The following is a 25468-nucleotide window of genomic DNA, read 5'->3' on the forward strand; positions in this document are numbered from 1 at the left end:
CTTCAGAAATAATGTATTTTTTTTTTCTGTTTAAAGGGATAAACTGAATGCTACCGATCAAAATCCAGTCATCACATCTACTTGCACTTTGGGAATAAGGGGAAAAAAAGCCAGGTCCCAGGAATCCCTGAACAAAATTTCTGCTCAGAAATTTCCAGCAATATGGCAAGCCCATTCTGCAGCAATTCTTTATGACACCTTCATGATAGACCACAAAGTACAATTTCCCAAAATGACTCACAAACTAATTATGCTTGTGAGCATGGTGGTTCTTCACAGCACGTTTATAAGTGGAAAAACCACATGTGAACGGCGCCTAGTGGAGGAATGGCATACACATCCCTCGTCATATGTGGTGAATTGGACACTAACAGGAAATATTTGCATGGACTTCTATGGAGATTGCTGGTTTGGAGACGGAACTTCTAAAATGAATACTTCAGGCAATCAAGTCGTTCCCCAGATTTGCCCTTTGCAAATTCAATTAGGAGACATCCTTGTCATTTCTTCTGAACCATCTCTTCGATATCCAGATATAAATCTGATGAATGTTTCTGAAGTATCATTCATTGACTGTCTGCAAAATACCACAGCTGAGGATCAGTTACTTTTTGGTTGCAAACTAAACGGAATGCACACTGTTAATCCTAGGTGGCTGAGTGTTGGGACACACTATTTTATCACAGTAATGGCAAGTGGTCCAGCCCTTTGTCAGCTGGGACTTCGACTAAACGTGACAGTAAAAGAGCAGTTCTGCCAGGAATATCCGAGTTCAGAATTTTGCTCTGGACGTGGTAAATGTCTTACTGAAGTTTGGAGCAAGACATACAGCTGCCATTGTCCGCCTCCATTTTCTGGAAAGTACTGCCAAGAACTTGATGCATGTTCTTATAAACCATGCAAAAATAATGGCAATTGCATTAATAAAAAAGAAAAATGGAATAAACAAGGATATGAATGTATCTGTCTCCCACCATTTACAGGTAAGATGATCTTTTTAGATAACATAATTCTATTAAAATAGTAAAACAGACAATTCATCAACTGTTACTAAAAAACTGGATACATTTTGAAAAATTGAGTAGATATTTTAGAATGGGCTAAATTTGGATTCCAGGCATATAAAAATCCTGCCAGGCATTCTCTAAAATAAAATTTTTGCTTATTTAAAGATATTTTCTTAAAAACATTATAAGTTTTAACCTATTTTCACATCTTTCCCCCAATTCACTCTTAATGTCTCATTTAAAAAATTAAGATTATCAGAATAATATGTTTTATTCATTAAATTAAATTCCCAAGGTATTTGGAGCAAACAGTTCTGGGTGATAAATAGAAATAAAATGTGGATCTGAGCTGAAGAAGACAAGGTAATATGTTATTGGGGGGAGGGCACTGAAGTCACTTGGGAGAATCAGAGAAGAGGTAGCTGTACCAAAAATCCTGTTCGTGGGTGTTAGCTTGGCACCTTTAAAGTGATGACAGATCAGAGTAACAAGGAGGGAAAGAGCATGATGTAATTATTAACTGGTGATAATAAGCCAAATGAGAAGCAGTGATTAGGAAAGGTTGTGAAAGGAAGATATTTGATGAGTGGCTGAAGCCAGAGGAAGGGCAACCTGAGCTCAAATGTGAACTCTGTTGCCTGAGTTTGAAGCGAGGATTTAAGAGACATAGACTATTTCTATTTGAAAGTTTACTAGGGAATTTGGGTCATTAGAGGAAAGTGAAAAGAAGCATTGAGAAATGTAGGGAACATTTAACGTTTGGGAACATGTGAAAGAGTTTCTCTCAATGACAGTTCAGAGACCTGGGGTGGGAACTTACAGAAGTAACTTACAAAGGCAAGACAAAGATTATTAACAAACAAAGGGAAATACCTGGCGTGTTAACAAACAAAGGGCTGTCAACGGCAGGATGAGAAAACACAGAGCGAAGTAGTGGTGCATTTTGGTCACGACTGGGGAAGGAGGGTGGGCAGCTGATAGGACTAGAGTGGACGAGGCTTAGGGGTATAACCAATTTTGTTGGACAGACGTTGGGCGTTTCAAGAACGTTTTCCTAGTGTGCCTGGGAAGACTTCATTGGAGCCAGAGTTGAGGAGACTGTGTGATAAAATGTAACAGAAGACCTCTATAAACCACTGTAGGCTGCAAAATTCACCTCAGCCAATCATTCAAGAATAATTTTAGACTCTCTAGTAGGGAAGTACTGAGGCCATTTCAGACATTAATCCCAGCAATATCCACTGAACATCCTGTCTGTATAACTGGGATTGAATTCTCATTTGACTCTGCCGGCACTGGTGATAAAAGATGAAAATGACCCCAACACACAGTATATCAGACAATTAAAATTAAGACAGGTCTGCAGAAAAATTAAAGCACTCAAATTTATGCTGTAGGGTGAATGAAACAGTAATTATAATTGAGAGCTTGTAAAGCACACATTTTTTTTAACCCGTGCAAAGAATTTTGAAGAATATCTGTCCAGAAAATTTCTACCCCCTACCATTATATTAGCTGGCATAGATATAATCACATACCATGGAATATTATTTCAGTGATTTTATTGTTAACTGCATGGAATGTTTTGGGGGTTTTTTTCCCCAGTGTTTTTTGTTTACATATAAGAAACAGAGCAGTAGATAATATTTACACAAAATAATTAAATTTTAAACACCACAGAAGTACCTGATATTATTTATTTTTAAAACATTGAGCATATACCATGATGCCACTTTAGTTATAAACAATGAATGACTTTAATTTTAAATCTCAGAAGATACAGAAATGTGTAGAATTACCGAAGAAACTGAGAAGGTTCTCCGTGTTAGTATACTAGTGTTGTCATAACAAAGAACCCCGGTTTGAGAGGCTTCCACAACAGACATTTATTTTCTCAAAGCTCCAGAGGCTAAGTGGTCACAGTCAAGGTGTCAGGAGGACTGGTTTCTATGAGGCCTTTCTCCTCGGTCCATAGTCACCCATCTTCCCCCTTTGTCTTCATAACCCCTTTCCTCTGTATATGTCTGTGTCTCCTTCTCTTATAAGGACATCATCATATTTGATTAAGACCCAAGCTAGTGACCTCATTTAACCTTACTTAACCTTTATTATTTCTCTATTATAAGACCCCATCTTCAAGTACAGTCACACTATGAGGTCCTGGGGTTAGGATTTCAACCCAAGAATTTGTCACAATTTAGCCCCTCACATTCACTTGGACTGAAACTGAACATGACCAGTTGTACATCCTACTGTTACCTTAATTTTTTGTATGGAAGTATCTTGGCAGTCAATTATATTTATATAATATAATTATATTTGTGAGCAAAAACTGCTCACAAATCAAATTAAGAATTTTATTAGAATGCCAAATTTTGTGCAACTGCTTTTTAATTAAATTGTGTTTAATTGCAGCAGCCAAATAACTACATCCAGAGAAAATAAACTTATTTAAGACAATAGTCTTTCAGTGAGAACAGTTGCTCAGCATTAAGGATGCTGGGAGCAATGTTAAGTCAGTTAAAAAAACAAGGCAGATGACTGAATGGTTTTCCTTGGCTCTAAATGAGTGAAGAGATATTACCAACACTGTTCAGTTGTTACTTAAAGAGTCAGTGCCAACTTTAGCCTCTGTGCATAGTCTGCAGGAGTCAATTATAGGGGAGGATTTGTTTTTTAACACCTTTATTGTGGTATGATTCCTGTACAGTAAACTACACATATTTCAGATGTACATTTTGATGAATTTTGATAGATGTACACACCCATGAAACCACCACCCCAATCAAGATAGCTAACATTTCCATCACTTCCCAAGAGGTGCAATTTTCAAATTCCCAATTTATCCCTTCCCATCCGCTTTATCCCCTGGTAACCATAAGTTTGTTCTCTGTGTCTGTGAGTCTGTTTCTGTTGTGCAATTGTTTTGTAGTGATACCTGTCCACTTGTCATGCCCTGGTATTTTTTAGGCACATTCCCCTCTATAGGACATTATAAGATGATTAGTTACATAGGAAAATATGCTGTGCAAGGTTATGGCTTTTGATAAAGTAAGAGCATGAAAGCTTATACAAGTGGGATTTGGAAAAGTTGATAAAGCAGAAAAGAAGTGTGGAATTTTTTTTTTCCAAATAATTTTAGATAGATTAGATTTGATTAGATTTGATTAGATTTGATTTGACTTGATTTCACTGTGGAAAGAACACTTAATATGAGATCCATCTTCTTAAGCAAAATTTTAAGTGTAAAATATATTATTTTTGACAATAGGTACAATGTTGTACAACAGATCTCTGGAGCTTATTTTTCTTGCTTGACTGAAACTTTATGTCCTGGTTCCTGGTCAGACGGTATAATACTTTCACATTTTCCTTGTTTGAATCATTACCTTGGCTCAGTGGTAGGACTAAGATACAATATATATTTGATTATGTCACTTTAAATTACCACTTCACTGCTACTGGTGTATGTTGAAGAATTGGTACTTACATATATTAATATTATCTACTTTCAAAACATGATTCACATATTCAAATTATCATAAAAATTAACTAAAGCTCAAACATCAGCAATCAGAAAAATATGTGACTATTATACTATGTGTACAGAGGATGGAAAAGCTGATGTCAAATTTACTGGAATTAATTTTCATTTTAATTTAAATATATCATCATGAAGTGCTATTTCTTAATTAGAATTTCAGTCTTCAAAAATTTAGTATTATTTGTTATTAAAGAATTTGGGGGAAATTGATGACCATAACTAACTATATAGATACAATATACATATTTTAATCTCATTGAAAAATTAATTTTCTTTTATTTTTATAGTCATAAATTGCTCAGAAATAATTGCCCAATGTCAACCACATGTCTGTTTCCATGGAAACTGCAGCATTGTCACTGCAGATAGTTTCATTTGTGAATGTGAGGAATTGTTTTTCAGGTAAAAGTGCACGTATAAATTTATATACATGCATACACAAATGATTTTAATGGTGTCATTTATTTCAAATTAAACTTGGGACATTTTATTTATCCTGAAAAATACAAGTTTAATGGTTCTATATTTTGACTGTTTTTAGGGGTAAGTTTAATTAATCAATTTGCTTAACAAATGTTTATTCTGCTAAATATGTCATAATATATGAAGCGTTTGGACACCAGTTGACCAGTTTTCACCATGATAAAATAGAGTTTATTCTTAGGTACTAAAATATGTTTAGAAATAGTGCACATTTTGCACATAATTTCATTATAAGTAACATATTTCAATTATATGTAACATATTTCCTTAGGTAACATGTCATTACAGACAAATCCTCTTTTCGGAAGAGCAAAAATGTTTCATTCCTCCTCAAGTGAATTGAAAGATGTGAAGTAAAATCATTGTTTAAACCAATACTATCTCATAGATTAAATATTTAAACGATGAAAATGTGTTAACCATCCACATCTCATTTTTGAGCTCTTCTACAGCTCCCTGTTTCCTAGAAAATATAACTCATCATCAGTGTGTGTGTCCCGCTCCATGACGTCTTTGGGCAGTGGTGTCACCAGCCACAATTAGACACCTAAAGATTCATTTTGTGGGAGTGAAACAAAGATACATGACTCCTAAACTGCAGAGAATGGTGTTTCCTTGCAGATCCTTCCACCTAACCTAGCAGAGGGAGATTTGACATGTTGGTAGAACATATCAGCCACTGCCAACAGTGGGAGGGGCTGGTAGCAACACAGGCAGTAAGAACTCCAACAACTGTTTTCAAAAAAATGTTTTCGGGTCTTCTTTTATTTTTTTTTTTCCCATCAGGTCATCTCTCTCCTTGAGATAGGCTATGCATCACAAGATGTTTTGTAATAGCTTATCATAGGCTGCAGATGTACGAAGACCATATAATATATCTACCAAACTGTGGCATTTTTTGAGCAAAAGAGGAATCTAAAAGCAGTTGTAAATACATAATATTTGAAATATTCATTTATTTACCAGCAAGTTAGTTTCATTAAGTAAGCAGACATATGAAGTAGTCCTATCCAAAAATTACTTTTTGACATAAAATTCTTCCCAAGGAAAGTATTTGTAACTTGCAAATCAAAAGGACATTTTAAAACATAATCTATATTGATTATCTAGACATTGTAAAATAATACAAGCAGAAACTATGTTTAGCCAAATTTATCTCTAATACTAAGTTGCTAGTATTTGTCTTATTATTTTAATTTTCATAAAGCTATACCCTCTTCAAAGTTGATTTATGATTATTAAGTGTGAAGTCATTAATGCCATCGATTGACTTTTCTCTGCTCTTAATTGAGGATGTTTTCACTGAACACATGTTGAGGTTCCTGTTAATCTTTAAGGGAAGTCTGCTAAATGGAAAGTGTTTTTCATTCTATTTTTGTATAAAATAAATTGATTTTAAGTTGATAGAATATTTCCATAGGGGTTACAGTTTTATTCTGTTCAGAATTACTTTTTGACCAAAATTTTCAAAGAGAATCTTCATGAAACAAATGATCTCCACATATGATTTCTTTGAATGTTGGGAGAAACTTGGGTACTGCCAAGCTGTAAGTCTTCTCAATTGATTTCCATTACATTCTAGCACATAAAATTGTCTATGAAATACAAGATCCTCCTCAAATGTTGCTTCTCACAAGTCCAGCTTTCCAAAACACAGTTTATAACATTTATCTTGAGAACGTTTACATTTATTGAATTTGTTGTGTCTTCATTGTATTGTGCAAGAATAAGTTTTAATGTCCTTTTTTAAATGAATACAACTCTTACTTTCAAAAACTGTTTTTGTGCTTAATTTATTATTTTTTTTAAATTAAGTGCTTATGGCTGATATTGAACAAGATGCAACCCAATTTTACAGGGTTCTCTCACCAAAATACCAAGACCTCCCAGAGACACTTGGATTTATTTTCAGTCATTCTTCACAAGTTTAAACGTTTCTAAAACTCAAATGTTAATAGACAGCAGTGAGAGAAAGCACATTCTGCTATGTGACACTTTTTATTTTTTCATATCAGCTCTATCATAAAAAAATGTATTTATTGTCCTACAAATATTTCAAATTTGTAAAGTTTGCAACTATAGATTCTATTCCAATTGTGTAAACATAATTAGTTTGCTTTTAAAATATGAATTTGTATGAACCACAATAAATTCCAAGTATATTTTTCCATCCTTTTCTCAACTTGATCAAACAATGTCTGTATCATGATAAACTTAACAATATTTATAATTTTAGAACAAGAACTCAAATAACTTTATCTTTGAACATTTTTACTGACTTTTCAATAGCATTTTAATATTTAATGTCAGATGTATTGCCTTCAACAGAATAAACTTGTAAAGTTCTATTTTTAATTCAATGAGTTGGTTGGAAAAATCAAGCCTATTATTCAAATGAAGGGATTTTCTTTTTGAAGCCTCTGATTTTACAATTATTAACCTGGAATCTTTTAACTTTCTGTGAATTTATTCTACTAATTGAGCCTACACATTTATAATCATTTTACTTTGTTTTATGTGTGGAGAAAATCTCAAGAGAATATGTGTGAAATAATTTTGGGATAGTTATTTGATCTAAAGGAAAATACACACTTCACAGAGTGAAATGTAAAGATACCTTCTGCATCTACACCTAAATCTTCAGAAGCAGGGAGTCTTCTAAAACAATTACTAACTTTTTTTCCTTGAAAATTTTTCCCAAGAAATGGGAAAAATTAATTTTTTAATTTTTAAAAATTATGTGTGAAGTGTAGTTGATTTAAAATGTTAGTTTCAGGTATACGGCAAAGTGATTCAACTATACATATACATACATATATATTTTTCTTTTCAGATTCTTATTCATTATATGTTATTATAAGAAATTGAATATAGTTCCCTGTGCTATACAGTAGGTCCTTGTTGTTTATCTATTTTATATATAGTAATATGTGTCTGTTCATCCCCAACCTCTAGTTTATCCATCCCTGCCCTTTCCCCTTTGGTAACCATAATTTGTTTTCTATGTGCATCAGTCTGTTTTTGGTTTGTAAATAGAATTTGTACCATTATTTTTAGATTCCACATATAAGTGATACCATATGATATTTGTCTTTCTCTGTCTAACTTACTTCAGTCAATATGATAACCTGTATTTCCATCCATGTTGCTACAAATGGCAAAAGGCATTATTTCATTCTTTTTTATGGTTGAGTAATATTCCATTGTGTGTGTGTGTGTGTGTGTGTGTGTGTGTGTGTGTGTGTGTGTGTGTGTGTGTGTGTATCTCACATATTCTTTATCCAGTAATCTGTTGATTGATATTTAGGTTGTTTCCATGGCTTGGCTATTGTAAATAGTGCTGCTGTAAACACTGGGGTACATTTTTTTTTCAGATTTTAGTTTTCTCCAGATCCTTTTAAAATAGATGCTGATGGTTCTTTAACTAACATGTGTCTTCTGATTTCATATCGTCAGTGATGTCACTACACTCAGTGGTGAATCATTAAAGTGACATAGTCTAGGGGCAAATTCCATATTCATGCCTGACTTTCTAGGGAAACATAAGTTTGAAACATACTTTTTAAATTTAAAAGTGTAAATTACTTTGGATATTATTGCATTTTAAGTATTTATTGTAAAATAAGAAATAAATATCAGTACAGAATAAAATGTGAAGGGTTATATATTTATACCAAGGGCTTGCAAACTTTTTTTCTGTAAAGGATCAGAGCCATATGTTCTCTATCACAATGACTCAGCTCTGCTATTGTAGTGTGAAAGCATCTGTAGACAGTATGAAAATACATGAATTTTGTTATGTTCCAATAAAAATTTATATGTAAAAATCAGTGGAAAGTCATATTTGGCTCCCAATTTAGAATTTACCAACCCCTGATTTATATCATACAACAAATGACCAATTCTGTAGCAAGAATGTATAAACTCTCTACAAACTCTATGACAGGAGTATTTGGCCTCAGTTTGTGTCTCATATAAAAACTGGATAAAATCCGTAATTTCCTGTCGTCCCACTGAACCAGCTTACTTCCCATCAACAGTTTTCAGATCCTTCTCCTGCTGAGATAAGAAGGAGGCAGCTGTTTGTGGCAGCTAGGTTTTCAAAATCCACAAACTGCCCTTAAATGAGAGATGTAATACACTTTGCATCTGAAAAGGACTGAGAAAAGAGGTAGGTTATCACTGGTAAACTTTCCAATTTGTCCTCATGTTAAGATAAAATAATACTGCTATGTCCTAAAAAAGACCATGGCAGAACCTAAAGTGCAAAACAGAGAGCTGTCAAACCCACGTGTTTACTTTCATGCTACTGTGAATAACAGTACTTGGTTAGAAAATGCAGGACAAATGGTAACTTGATAATTGGGGAGAACTTCTGTCTCAGCAATATTGTGTCTTTCACTTCATGTGTTAAACTTTCACTTCATGTGGACAAAACAGGATGATGACTCTATTTAAAGGTCTAGTTACTGTAATAGATTGGAATATTTTTTGGTACGCACGGTATCATTCTTTGACTTAAAGCCTTAGCCAAAAATGTACAGGAAGCATCACATTTTTGAAACTTACAAAGTATGTATGCATGCATGCATATGTGTGTGCATGTACCAGCCATCTGTGTACGTATGCATCTATCCATCTATCTATCCAGTGATCTGAGATGTATTTCCTAATTAGTTTCTTCAAAAACTTTAAGGAACTAATAAATGTATAATCTTTTTGACCACTGTGATGATCTGTACATATTAATGTATACGATCTGATATATGAAACAGAATTCAGAAATAAGTTGAGAGTTTGGTGTTCCAAAGACTCATATTAAAAGTCAGAAACTTTATATCTCCAGTGTCCTATCAATTAGTTATTATTACATAAATTAGCCTTTATGTCAAATTTCCATTGCTCTTGAATTTCACTTCAAACTGAGAATTTTGGAACTCATGTCTTTTGGGAAGTTATAGCTATCATGCTAGAAGCAGTTTAACAACCCGCAGCGAATGCAAATTTAAATCAAGACTGCGGCGAAATAAGGTGTGGAATACACCAATCCTATTTTAAAACTAGTGAGACTTGAGAAAAAATATATTCCTGTTTTTAGGGCACCTCAAATATTGTGATAAAGTATGAATAAGAATAATTAGTTATGAGGTCAAACAGAAACCACAGACCTTATAAAAGCAAAATTAAGAAGTAAAGGTCTAATCTAAAGCAGTATAAAAATGTATTCTTCTGAGTAATTCCTAACTTGAAAATGTTATATAAGATTTATGTATCCATTATAAAGTGATTTTCTCTAACTTTATAACTTCATAAGGTTTATTCCATAAAATTTTAATGTATTTCTGAGCAATTTAAGGAACCAGTAAAATTTTCATGCTACATATGGTCAGTTCTGGACTTATTTTCAAAACTTTTCAAATATGATTTTGATATAGGAATAAGTGATTGTCAGAAAACAAACTCTCAGTCTCAGCTTAGTACTTACTTACAGCTACAAAAAGTAATTTTAGTTTCAAGAGTCAAGAAGGCTTATTTGCAAGGCACACTGTAATCTTTGTAACAAAGTTGAATGATTTTTGGAAACCATCCATGGCATTGGAGAAATAATCATTTTTCAGGTTGTAATAACCTCAGGTGTCATTCCAACAAGTAACAAGAGGTCTAATCTGATTAATGAAGAATACTATGACATTTAATTAGCAGTTTAAAGCAGAAGGTAGGCAGAATATTTCTCAAGATAGAGTAAATTACTCCATCTTCAAAATCCCTACCAGTGGGTAGAATTTGTGAAGAATAGTATTTTGTTAATGGGGAAAGCTAGCAGGAGTTAAATCAGATTTAACTTTCTTCATTCTCAATAACTGAACTTTAATCCTATTTTGAAACTCAGTTCTGATAGAAGTTGGAAAACTAATCTCAGTCAATTCTACCCTACCTTTAACCCCCTGCCAGGTAGAGAATTGAACTAGTCCTGTAAGTGTAATTTGTGAGTATTGTGGATAGTGAATCATGTTACACGGGCCAACAGGCACTCTACAGGTGCAATCAACTCTACGGCATAGCATTCATACAATCTGGAGTTAAAATTATGGCAAATATTTACACTGAATGATTTACATGATTTTTTTTAGCTTTTGACCAGGAAGGAGCCGATGTCCTTTACTCTGGATTGTTACTATTTTTACAATTGTCAAACCTTATTTTATTTTATGGTATTTTTCTTCCTGATTCTCCAGTCACTGTGATCATTACCAGCACTGATGGTGACCTGTAGTCTAAGCACTGCGTAACCCACAGTTACACAGCACTAAACAGCAAGGGTTCTCTATCCAGTCATTGACATTGATGATTTCCTTCGCTACCCTTCTCCATCCCAATAAAGGACTGAAGCTTCCTTTGTGTCTTCTGGGATTTTTTTGTGCCCTTCCATTCGTGGTATATCCTTCTTGACTGATTGGCAAAACAGTGCATCCAAGTGCTGCGGATCCCACTTCAAACTGTCTCAAGACAAGTTGTGAGTCTACTAATATCTGGTATATATTATTCATTTAGTAAGTGGTAATCATTGATAATTATGAGATCTCAGGATGATCACAAAGGTTTTAATTTCTCGTGTTGGTGAATGAGAGCATAAACTGATTACAAATGAAAAGGCTTGAATGTCCAACAAGGCATTTAATTTACCTAAAGTTATGAAACGTGTATGTTGTCATGCTAATTTCAGTGCCTCTTGTTATTATTCAGCAAATAGAATGCTTATTAAGTACTATTTACTATGTGTTTTTCCTTTTATAAGAAAACAAGCCCATGAAATAGTTAATCTCATCTCTGTTTTCACTTTTTGAGGAAGTGGTGGAAATAGAATCAAAACTTGGACGATTTTCCTCTAGTGATACTGATCTCAAGCCAATGTCCTGCTGTGTCTCTGGTGACAAGCTAACTAAATAGCAGTGGCACAGTGTCAGCGCAATTTGTGTAGGCTCATCGCATCTAGAGACATTGAGAAACACGCTTACTCACTTTGTCTTCTTTAAGTTATCTGTTGATCTGTAGAAAACCGTTATCTATCCTAGATAGAAGTAATTAGTGGTATACGTGTATTACAAATGCTTCTTTACCTCTGTCACTTGTCTTTTTCATCTTTTAATCCATGTATTTTGATGAGCAGATGTTTTATATGTTGATGAAGTCCAATTTATCATTTTTTTCCCTTCTATGTTTTGGTGGGTATTGTGTTTCTTTAGGTAACTTTAGCATATCTCAAATACATAAAGATACTTTCCGATATATTCATCTCAAAGATTTACACTTTAGGTTGATGATACATTCAAAGTTAAGTTTTGTGATTCGTATAATGTAGGAATCAATGTTCTTTTTCTTTTTCACATAAAAAAGATCCAGTTGTTCAGCAGAATTGTGGAAAACTCTCCTTACCCATGAATTTGCTTGGCATCTTTGTCAAAAATCAATTAAACATACACATGTGTCTGTTTCTATATTCTCCATTCTGCTCCATCGATCTATTGATTCTCCCTTTAGCCAATAACACCCTCTCTTGATTAGTATAGATGTATAATGAAACCTGAGGTTATGCAGTATGAGTTTTTTAAACTTCTTTTTTCTTTATCAAGATAATTTTGGCTAACCTAGATACTTTGCATTTCCATACAAATCTTAGAATCAATTTGCAAATGTACCTAAAAATTTCTGCTAGCATCTTAATTTGGACTGGTTTGAACGTACCGTTCAATTTGAGGAGGATAACCACTTAGCAATATTCGATTTTCTAATCTATGAGCATGATACATGGGTCTAATTATTTAGGGTTATATTCTCTAGCTTTCAGGGGAAGGGACTTTCCCATTAAAAATAATTTTGTTAAATTTATTTTTAAGGTATTTTAATATGCTTGGTGATAAGTATAATTATTTTTATATTTTTCTAGCCATTTGCTGTTATATATATAGACATATAATTAATATTTATGTTACCTTGTGCCCCGTCTCTTAAAAATGAAAGGTATAGTCTTGCTACAAATGGCCACATATGTAATATGAATATTGGCTTATTTTGGATTCAGAATGTGTTCAATTTATATACCAGCTATGAAAATTGCATGATTACATTGTTTTTCAGGTGAGAAAGTATAATAACTACTTTAAGCCTTGTAATATTAAACACACCAGTGCCTCCCCCTTGTAGAGTGCTGAATTGGCTATCATTAGTGACAGATGTTCTATGCGTTGCAATTACACTGCCTATATAATTGTGATAACTTTCCACATCTGATTTGTCAGTTTCAGTGATTTAAAAGTCACTTGATGACTGCCTGAAAATTACTGAGGTTTTTCCTCTGTTAAATAATTTCTGCTGCTACAGTGTCTTTTTTAATAAGTTCTAGAATTCTGGTGAAGTCTGCATGTCTCAGTTCCTTGTTTAACTAAACAGGTGTGACAATTTATAAAATTCTATGCAAAAGCTCTCTAATTACTCCATCTTGGGACTTTGAAATGTGTTTATGGGGAAAAGCCACAAACTTATTTTTTAGGCACAGTGACATTTTTAAACATATGGCTTCAACTTTTATTTAGTGAAAAAACTGGAAAATGAAAATCTAGAAAGTTGAATTTACCAAACATTTTACCTTTAATCTATAAATAATTTTGTTACTCTATTTTGCCTTTGATACTTAATGGTATTTCAGTTTCAGATGCTGGCTATAGAATCCCAGTGCAAGAATTGCTAAAGTATTATAAACATCCCTTTCGGTAGAACTGTTCATACTTGATTTCTTTAATATGCTGAGTTGATTACAGTGATCAAAAATTCCATTTTTCACAATTTACTTCATTATGACCAGGCTCATCTGATAACTCTATCAACCCCCCTGCTGTCTCGGTTCAGGAGCAGTTTTATAAATGGCCTGAGACAGATGAACATTTCCTGGCTCAAGACAAATGTTTGCAAATAATTAATACATTTTGATACCAAATTGTGTCTCGATTCAGTGGAATTCTTCATCAAGCTAAAGAGTAACTTTTAAAACAATATGAGACAATAAATTAAGATGAACATTTTAATGAGATACCAATTGCGTAAGTTTGGAAAGAAATTAATTTATTTTCTGTCACTTGTATGTTAGATTTGATTCTAGCAGTGTCTGCCTCCCTATCGATGGCAGACTGACTTTATAGCTATACTTGGTATACTGGATATACATGAGCTTAGATCTTTTAGGGAGCACTTTTCACAGAGTTTATTCTGTTTTCTAATAGAATGCAAAGAGCACGCATCATGGCAGATGAGCCCATCATGCAGTGTTTAAGGACGGAGATTTCACTTCCGGTGCAGAATTCCAAGAACTTAAGCTTCTCTAATTCCACCACGCCTACTTCTTTGGAAGCAACTCCTCCTTCAGGATAGAAATCCTAATATGTTTCCCCTGAAAAAAAGTGTCTGTTAACTGTTAATAGGCATTATACTTGTATAATGAAGAATTTCATTTGATATGGTGGGAACTACAGAGCAAACATCACTTTTAGCTTTCTGAATTCATGTGATCAGTTCTACAAAATTCTATAACCGCTTATTATTTCTGAGCCTAGGACACAATACCTGATTAAATTCAATTACTTCATGAAGAGATGATAATGCAGAGGGAGGGGTGTGTGTGTGTGTGTGTAGGTGGGGAGTAGAATTTATAAAATGAAGTATAACAACAATTGTCATGTAACTCTTTTCAAAAGCCAGTACAATTCTGATAAAAATCTAAAATGTTAATTTCAAAATACCAGTTTTTTTTCACACTTGCTTATAGAAAATTCACTTATTTTCAAGTGAAATATTTTACCCCTCACAGAAGTTTGATAGCGTATATAAATTTAACCCTATAATCTTGAAGTTTTCAAGAGTTTCTTTTAGGCTTTAAAATATTGTTAATGAGTGAACCTACAGCTCCACCAAGCATACATAAGAGGACCAAGGGCAGAAAGATGGAAGATGACTAGTGTTAACTAACTGAAAGGAGGTAGCTTTTTTTTTAAATCGAAGTATGGTTGATTTGCAATGTTGTATTTGTTTCTGATGTACAGCGTAGTGATTCAGTTATACACATATATGTATAATCTTTTTCATATTATTTTTTCAGTATAGGTTATTATGAGCTACTGAATATATTTCCCTGTGCTAAACAGTAGGACCTTGTTGCTTTGAAAGGAGGTAGCTTTTAAATCTCACTTGGTAGCAGTTTGTTTTTGTAACCAAAACCCAAGGACTTCTAACCGTAGATGGAAATACTGCTACAGCCATTCTGTTGTCTACCACAGAACTCGTTTTTTGTTGTTGCTGTTTTGGTTTTGGTTTTTCTCTTTGATCCTGTGAAATAAAGGTGATTCTCTGGTTTCCTCTTCCTCAGCTGGACAGAGCAAAGGTGCCACTTCTACCATGTACTGTGCACCACGAGGGCAGGATTCCTTCCTCCTGAGCCAATAATTGGGTTTATCAGACTATCGCTTTATCCATCTCTCTCAAAATCCCTTTCTTTGAGCTCCATGCCACCTCACATTAGACTTGCTACTGTTTTAGTGTTTTCATTTACTGTCTTTTTGGTCCCTCATTATTAATTGATGGATCCAGGACCTCGCTTATAATCTTTCTGTTGCAAATCTTATTACCACTATTTTAAGATCTTACTTTAAATTCTTTGACTCCTTCAACTCCAACAAATATCACAATCATTTCACAGTGCAACTCACACCCACAAAGATGCCAAGAACTTGTCATCATCTTGAAATACTAAGTTGTTCCTCTAACCCTTTCACTTTCTGAATCATTCTACATTTCAGTTTTGGAGCCCACGTTAATTTTTTATTTTTTCTCCTGAGGAGGCTGTTTCGCTTGGAAAATTGTTTTGTTGAGTTCAAGGATTTGGAAATGATTCCATGTCTCTTGTTTATTAATCTTGACCAAGAAACTTAATTAACTTCTCTGAAGTTATGTTTCTTTATGTGAGGTAGTTGGAGGGAAAAAAAAAAGAACATTATGTTGAAAAAATGTGAGTTAGATCTTGTATTTAACATGCAAATACTGTTCCTGGCATCTAGAAAGCACTAGATTATTGTTAATTTCCTCTCGTGAAATGGTTCTGTTCTTTCATAATTAATCAAAACCCCGGTGTCACACTGCTGTCGTACCCTCTGAAGCATGTTGTTCTATTTGGATTATTCAGATCATGTGTTTTCTCTGATCCTTTTTAAGGTTACCAACCAACATGTGGAGGAAATGCCAACATTTTCTGACTTTACACATATGTCTGTAGCCTTCAGACTCATCCGTACCCTCAACAGTGACTTGCTTTCCTTTTTAGATGCTTAAACAGGAACATCTCTGATCGCCTACTGCCACTTTTCCAAAATATCAAAGTTATTTTTGTTGTTCAACTGATCTAAAGTTTCCCTCACCTCATCTCCATGTGTCAGATAATTTTTATCTTCCTCACAGAAAGGACACAGCAAGTACGATATCCATTAACTTTCATCTATTACTTATCAATGTATTGTAACCATATAATCCCTTACCTCCTTTCCCTTAGTTTTATTCACTTTTATGTGTCTGTTTATGATAATAACTTTCTGTCCTGAATTCCTTCCCTTGCACGTATCCTAATGTAATTTATGCATTTAGCCCGATTGTATTTATTATATGATACGATTTTATTTTCCAAGGGAATTGCGCTTTATCCATTCATCTTACTTGATGAGGGTAGATTGTTTTATTTGGTAAACCCTGGCCATTTCTTATAGTCTAGGGCCTGTAGGAGTTTGGATCCAGGGAAATTAATTTTGACTTTTTGGCATGTAAGAGAAGAAATACTGGAAACGTTGTACACTAGTTAGAAAGTAAAAGCTTAGAAAAGCAACACTATTGTGAAAGACAATGTTTACAAATGCCAGTCTAGGAATTAAGTAGGAAAAAATAACACATTTTAAATGAAAAATGATGAAATATAATAATAATAAGACAGCATGATTATTCTCCAGAGCAGTAAAACAAAGTCCTTAGTGTTTGACTTTCTCTCATTTGGGTTAGATTTCTTCTCATTTTGCCTGTAACTGAAATCACATTTTTATACAAAGAAGATAATTTATGTTTCCACTTATGTTCTGTATGATTGAATGAGATACTGCAGTGAATTTTAAATAATTTGTGAGTAATTCATGATCAGTAAACAGTTCTTCAAAAAACTTCAAGGCATATTATTTAAAAGCTCATTAAACTTTGTAAGAGCTTGTATGAATTGTTTTAAGTCAAGATATGTTCCACAAGCTTTTCCATAAGAATGTTTATTTCTGAAACTTTGATGAAAGCACTTGTTCTTCTTAGATATAGGAAATATAATTTGTAAAAGATGTATTGAACAACTGTCCTTCTGTGATTACCATAGCACACTGCTTTTCAAGAGGACATGTGGATTTTCCAAATATATCCATATTCTTCCAAGGTGGTTATGTTTACTAAACCTAGATTATATTCAGACTTAAAAAAAATAACATTGTATTCCATCTCCAAATTAGTTCACCACTTCTTTTATGGACCTTCCAACTCTGGGATTTTGTTTTTGGGGAAAAATTAAGCAAAAACATATTACAGTGTGCCTCATGATTACCTTCAAAAGATATAGAACTGGGCAACATAATGTTAGATTGCATATAAAGAATGTGCTTTTTTATTTCAGTATAGTTGATTTATAATGTGTTAGTTTCTGGTGCACAATAGTAATTCAGTTATAGATAAATATATGTATATACACACATATATATATATATATATATATATATTCCTTTTCATATTTTTTTATTATAGGTTATTACAAGATATTGAATATAGTTGCCAGTGCTATACAGTAGGACCTTGCTGGTTTTTTATTTTATATACAGTAATTTGTATCTGCTAATCCCAAATTCCTAATTTATCCCTACCCCACCCTTCCCCTTTGGTGACCATAAATTTGTTTTCTATCTCTGTGAGTCTGTTTTTATTTTGTAAATAAGTTCATTTATATCATTTTTTAGATTTCACATAGAAGTGAAATCATACGATATTTCCCTCTTTCCCTATCTGATTGCTTCATTTAGTATGACAATCTCTAGGTCTGTCCATGTTGCTGTAAATGGCATTATTTTATTCTTTTTTATGGCTGAGTAGTATTCCACTGTGTGTGTGTGTGTGTGTGTGTGTGTGTGTGTGTGTGTGTGTGTCACATCATTTTTTATCCAATCATCTTTTGATGGACATTTTAGTTGCTTCCATGTCTTGGCTATTGTAAATAGTGCTGCTATGAACACTGGAGTGCATATATATATGCTATTTTTTTTTATTATTATTAGAGTTTTCTCTGGATACATGCCCAGGAGTCAGATTGATAGATTATATGGTAACTCTATTTTTAGTTTTTTAAGGAATCTTTATACTGTTTTCCACAGTGGTTGCACCAAACTATAGTCCCACCAACAGGGTAGGAGGGTTCCTTTCTCGCCACACCCTTTTCAGCATTTATTCTTTGAGGATTTTTTAACAATGGCCATTATTACTGGTGTGAGGTGATACCTCATTGTAGTTTTGATTTGCATTTCTCTGATAATTAGCAATATTGAACATCTTTTCATGTACCTATTGGACATCTGTATGCCTTCTTTGGATATTTAGGTCTTCTGCCCATTTTTTGACCATGTTCTTTGTTTTGTTGTTCTTGTTGGTGGTGTTATTGAGTTGTATGAGCTGTTTGCATATTCTGGAAGGTAAGCCCTTGTCAGTCAAATTGTTTACAAATGTTTCCTCCCAGATTGTCTTTTCATTTTGTCTTCTTGTCTTTTGCTGTGCAAAAGTTTGTAAGTTTGATTAGGTCCCTTTTGTTTATTTTTGCTTTTATTTCTATTTCCTTGGGAGGCTAACCTAGGAAAACATTGCTGCAATTTATGTCAGAGAATGTTTTGCCTATTTTCTCTTCTAGGAGATGAATAGCATCCTGTCTTATGTTTAAGTCTTTCAGCCATTTTGAGTTTATTTTTGTATATGATGTGAGGCAGTGTTCTAACTTTGTTGATTTACATGCAGCTGTCCAGCTTTCCCAACACCACTTGCCAAAGTGACTGTCTTTTCTCCATTGTAAAATCTTGTCTCCTTTGTCAAAGATTAATTGACTGTAGGAGTGTGGGTTTATTTCTGGGCTCTCTATTCTGTTTCATTGACCCATATGTCTGTTTTTGTACCAATACTATGCTGTTTTGATTACTGTAGCTCTGTAGTATTGTCTGAAGTTTGGGAGGGTTATTCCCCCAGCTTCATTCTTTTTCTTCAGTATTTCTTTGGTAATTCTGAGTCTTTTGTGACTCCATATAAATTTTAGGATTATATGTTCTAGTTATCTGAAAAAATATCATGGGTAATTTGACAGGGATCACATTACATCTGTAGGTTACTTTGGGGATTACAGCCATTTTAATGGTATTGATTCTTCCAATCCAAGAGTACAGGATATCTTTCCATTTCTTTAAATCATCTTTAATTTCCTTTCCATTTCTTTAAATCATCTTTAATGTCCTTTATCAATGTTTTATAGTGTTCAGCATACAAATCTTTCACCTCCTTGGTCAGGTTTATTCCTATGTAGTGGAATGTGCTATTTATTTAGTAATTAGATAGTGTAAATCAAGACCAGCTCTATGGTGAATAAATTCATTCATCTTCTTTTTTTAGGAAAGTATTTTATCCTTATGATGAGACCTCTTAACAACTTTGTATATAACATACAGCAGTGTTAATTAGATTTATCATATTGTACGTTATATCCCTAGTGCTTATTTATCTTACAATTGGAAGTTTGTACCTTTTGTCCACCTTCGTCTAATTCACTCTCCCCATCCTTCCCCCTCAGATAACCCACATTGTGATCTCTTTTTCTCCGAGTTTGTTTCTTTTTGAAGTATAATTAAACTACAACACTATAGTAGTTCCTGATACAGAACAGTGATTCCATACTTCTATACATTTCAAAATGATCACCATGATGTCTACCATCTATCACCATACAAAGATATTTCAGAATTATTGACTATATTCCCCACACTGTACACACTGTACAATTCATATCCTTGAGTCATTTATTTTGCAGTTGGAAGTTTTTCCTCTTTATCTTCCTTACCTATTTCTTTCCTCCCCTCTCCCCTCTGGCAACCACTTGGTTTGTTCTGTGTTTCTATAACTATAAGGAAGAAAATAAGTGTGCATATATCTTTTCTAATCAGTAGTTTTATTTATTTCATATAAATACCGAGGAGTGGAATTGCTGGGTCATATGGTAGTTCTATTTTCAATTTTTGAGGAATCTCCATAATGTTTCCATAGTGGCTGCACCAGTTTACATTCCAACCAACATTACCCAAGGATTCCGTTTTCTCCACATACTAACCAACATTTGTGATTTGTTGTCTTTTTGATAATAGCCATTCTGACAGGTGTGAGGTGATATCTCATTTTGGCTCTAATTTGCATTTTCCTGATGTTTAGTGATATTGAGTATCTTTTCATGTGCCTGTTGGCCATATGCATGTCTTCTTTGGACAATATGTCTGTTCAGATCCTCTGCTTATTTTTTAATTGGGTTGTTTTTTAAATGTTGAGTTGCATGAATTCTTGGTATATTTTGGATATTAATCCCTTATGAGATAAGTGGTTTGCAAACGTCTTCTCCCATTCAGTACAGGCCTTTTCATTGTGTTAATAGTTTCCTTCAGTGTGCAAAACTGTTTAGTTTTATGTAGTCCCATTTGTTTATGTTTGCTTTTGTTTCCTACACCTGAGACAGATTCAAAAACATGGTGGTAAGACTGATATCAAAGAGCTTATTGCTTATGTTTTCTTCTAGGAGTTTTATGGTGTCAGGTCTTCTGTTTACGTCCTTAATCTATTTTAAATTTATTTTTTGTGCATAATGTGCAAGAGTAGTCCAGCTTGACTCTTTTGCATGTAGTTGTCCAGTTTTCCCAACACCACTTATTGAAGAGGCTGTTTCTCTTTCCTATTACATATTATTGTCTCTTTTGTCATAGATTGATTGTCCACTTCAGTGTGGACTCATTTCTGGGCTCTCTGTTCTGTGTCATTGGTCAATGTGTCTGCTTTGCTGCCAGCAACATATCATTTTGATTGATGTAGCCTTTTCTTCCCCCCAGGGCACATGATACCTCCAGTTTTATTCTTCTTTCTTGATTGTTTTGGCTATTCAGGGCCTTTTGTGTTTCCATGTAAATTTTAGAATTATTTGCTCCAATTACATGACATATGCCATTCTCTATATAGAAAAGATATTAATAGCATAAAACATATCATAATGCAACCAAATATCTACTTTCTGATTATGTTTCATTTAGAGCTAAAATGATAAGAAAATTTTTATTAAATATAGAGTTTAAAGTAGATATTCTAAGATGTTTACATGACATGGTACTATTGCTCTATTTTGAGGTTAAAATGTTCTAAAATGTTTTATTATAAATAGAATAGTTATTTGTATAACCACATGATTTCCATGGAGAGCAACATACCCAAAAATGTGATTCAAAGTAGAGAAAAAATCAGTGAACTTCTATTTTCCGTAACACTTTATTGTATACTCAGGAATATTTTTCTTCCCAATTGCTCTGGGCTCAGTAACAATGGGATCATAGCATGAATTTTTCAATTTTGGAGTAAATGTTCTCTCTGAATCATAATAAATTTCAATGTCAATTACCCTGATATCAAAGTGTGGCTTAGAAAAGAGCTGGTTGTGACATGCTAACCAAGTTGTCTAAGCCTTGAAAACCACTAAATTCCCCCCCCCCAAGTAAATTTGCAGCCCTGTTTTTAGCATTCATCTTCATTTTTAGCTCCTACAAATTTTCTATGCTGTCTTTCTTATATCTCCACCTTTACTTTCAGAACTGCATACTATATCCATATCCATCTTCCTACATGGATTTAGCATCTAGGTAGCAATTTCCCTCTTTGACAGTACACTTAATAACGTTTACATTCATGAGGATGACACTTCAAATACTAGAGTTTTATGACTCCCTCTCTTTGATTATGCTAAAACATAACATCAGTCTTTATATCAGCTCCGTTGCTTTCCAATTTCAAATTGTTTTTGTGTCTCTGGACTGGCTAACAAAATTTAACCAATACTGAGGTCTGATGTTTAAATGAATATTGTTTCTAATGCAGAGAAATTTCAGAATGCATATGGAGATTGAACAGGTTGTATCAAGGACATCATGTTTTATCAATTTTAAAGTCCATCTGATATTTTTAAACTCATGTAAATTAAATAATAATAGTCAGCTATTTTTTATCATTTATTATATGCTGGGTGTGGTAGTAACCATATTTTATGCATTATTTGCATGTAATCCTCATAACAACTCCCATTATACTTCCTTTTACATCTGTTAGAGAAAAGGAAGCTCAGAAAGCACTTCTGAGTTTAAAAATTTCTCAGAACCATAGCTAGTTATTGGTAGAAGTATGATTTTCAAAGATTAACATTATTAATGATCTTACTTCTTTTTAATGCTGAATTGGAGATAGCGTTTATGTGGACTCTTTCTTTCTTGTCACTAGTCCTTTAAAGCAGGTACTTTTAAAGGAAGATGATGTCACCACAGAATCTTCTAGAAACACCCATTTCCTGAGAAAGCATTATTATATATTCAATCTCTAATATGTACAATCTAAAAAATCTGTAAGTAAATTTTTAAATGCCACATGGAAGAAGCTTGTGCATTTATCTTTGATACAATTTTAAGTCACAGTGCAATCTGGCAATTTCTAAACTTAGGCTAAAGCTAGGGATTTAAAATCTTTCAAAATGTACTTACATCATTTCCTTAACAGATGCTTGGTGGAAAAGATGACTATGTATAGCTGAAGGAAGAAAGTTCTTTAAGGATAGTGAGAGATTTGTTGAGTTTTGAATTCCTCAGGCTTATTTCAACTAATTTTTCTCCTTCTTATGCTGAATTGTATTCACAAGTGTCAGTGAAAAAGTGCTCCCCTTTGAGAAACACAAAGTCAATATGTTAAAAAATAAATGATACAGAGAATAATTTTAGAAGGAAAAATAATATTCCAATTTCCTCGGAAGCACATGTGACTGATAAATCTGAAAAAGTGTAATATTTTTCATACTTTGATTTTTTTAATCCTATTTTTAGATTCATTGACCTAAAATATTCAAGGACAAGATACATAGGGATATTATGTTCTTGAAAACTTCAAGGGAAAGTAAATATATATGTTTACATTTATATTATTAGAAATATTTTAATATTTCATGAAGAACTAAACAGTGTAACCGAAAGAATTACACTGTAAAATAATTTCTTGGATTTTCTGTGCCTAAAACATGTACAACATTATCACCATTTTAATACAATTTACTTGCGGAATCAAAAGATTGGTGGAGCTCTACTTGCTTGCTTAATGGAGCTCATCAAATTATAGAATTTGAATTACACTATTAGGGTTGCCCAGATTTAGCAAATAAAAATGCAAAAAGTTACATTCAATTTGAATTTCATGTAAGCAATGGATTTTCATATATTGAATGGTACATTCTTATTCTGAAAAAAAACTTGTCTGAAATTCAAATCTAATAGTATGTTATATATAGTATCTGGCACCCTAGAAGGAAATTTGAATTTTTATCTCATTTCTTCTTTGCTCCAGAGAAAAGTAAATTTGATCAGAGAAGTAAAGAGAGGTATCCAGGATCAGTCAGGTAGCTTTGGTTCTCAAAAAAGGGCCCATAGATATTAAAAATTGAATATATTAAAAGACTAAAATATTCTTGATGTCATGTCATTAGAATCCTAATGTTTTAACAGCTGTGAGAGACATTAAATATGAGCTTCAGGGATCAAGATGTCAAGATGAGGCATTTTTGTGGGGAAGAATAGTGTTTCAGGTTTTTATTTGTTTTTGTTTTTGTTTTTTGTTTTGTTTTGTTTTTGTTTTTGTTTTTGTTTTTGTTTTTGTTTTGATGACCACAGAGAACTGACAGTGTCCCTTTGGAAAACTTTCTCCAGTATTCCAATAGCACTTAGTCTGCATTGTAATCATGTGCATATGGATGTGTTCATTTTCCTCTTGTTCCTTTTTGAATAGGTAGCCTCTGTCTTAACCTCAGACATTCCAGCTGTTTGAGGGACTGAAATGCAAGGAGGGCCTACAGAGAAAAGTTGGCTATATTCAGCTAATATGCAAAATCGAATTATGCATCCAGAAAGTAAATGACCTTAAAAATCTGGAAATCATGCTAGAAGTCAGTCCTGAAGGACTTAATCATAGGCTTCTCCCTTGGTGCACAGACCATTCCTTAACTAAATCTGTCAGCCAGCCCAGCTGGGTGGTAAGATAAGTAATAGAAAACCTCCCTTGTTCTTGCCCAGGAAAGCCTGAGAAAGAGGCTTTGGAAAGAGAGAGAAAAGAAAAAGCAGCAGATGTGTGTGTCAGTTCCCCTTGGGCTCTGCAAGGGAAGGAGCTGGTTCATTAGACAAAGGAGGAAATGCCAGGCGTGGAACCAGGCAAGGGCTCCGGCGCCAAACACAGGCAGTGGGAGTCTGCATCAAAGTAAGGGTTTGTTGCAGGGCGCCAAGCACAGGACAAGCCTCAGATCCACTCGCACTTGGTCTTTGAGTTGGGGGTTTTTCAAAGGGGAAGAACAAAGAGGCTGGATCATCATTTTATAACATTTCTGAACCCTAGATTTCAGGGGGCAGAATGTCTCTGGTTTAGGATTCTCTGGCCAGGCGGTCTGGGAGCTCATCTTGCCCTGGAGAAACAGCTTGAGTTTGTATGCTAATGACGATATCTATAACAGCAATTACAGCAATAAAAAATAAAACCATAAGTTAAATTAGAATAAAAAATATAAAGTGTAAAAATAGTAAAATGATTTTAAAAATACTAATAATAAAATAATAAAAAAATTCAAAATACAAAACAAATGAATAAAATATAAAAATTAAAACAAATTAAATTAATTTAGAATATAAAAATAATAAAATAAAATAAAATAATAAAATATAAAAATAAACACAATGTTAAAAATAAACAATACAATAAAAATACAACAAATACAAATTTTAAATAGCAAAAGAATAGCAATCATCTGACTCTGGTTAATTAGTGTTCTTTTAGCACAGGCTTGAGGTCGGGGGGACAAGAAAGGGAATAAAGTTTTGAATAGAGAGATTAATCATAAACTTGGTAAAGGGATTCAGTTTTAGGGGAACTTGGTTTCAGGAAGAAGGGAGATCTCTTGCCAAGACTCCCTGTTTAAGGTTTTGAAAACATAGCACTTGCTGGCTGCCCCTTATCAGGGAAAAAAGTCACA

General features: G+C 33.5%; 1 protein-coding gene across 1 annotated transcript in view; it reads left to right on the forward strand.

Moving 5' to 3' along the window:
- The first annotated feature begins 232 nt into the window (after window positions 1-232).
- EYS (eyes shut homolog) overlaps window positions 233-25468 on the forward strand; it is a 1185765-nt gene continuing 1160529 nt past the window's right edge. Inside the window, 2 exon segments of the mRNA XM_032484469.1 lie at window positions 233-983; window positions 4839-4944. Of these exon segments, the coding sequence (XP_032340360.1) occupies window positions 233-983; window positions 4839-4944 (857 nt within the window).

Source organism: Camelus ferus, chromosome 8, assembly GCF_009834535.1.
Source record: "Camelus ferus isolate YT-003-E chromosome 8, BCGSAC_Cfer_1.0, whole genome shotgun sequence".
Lineage (NCBI taxonomy): Eukaryota > Metazoa > Chordata > Mammalia > Artiodactyla > Camelidae > Camelus > Camelus ferus.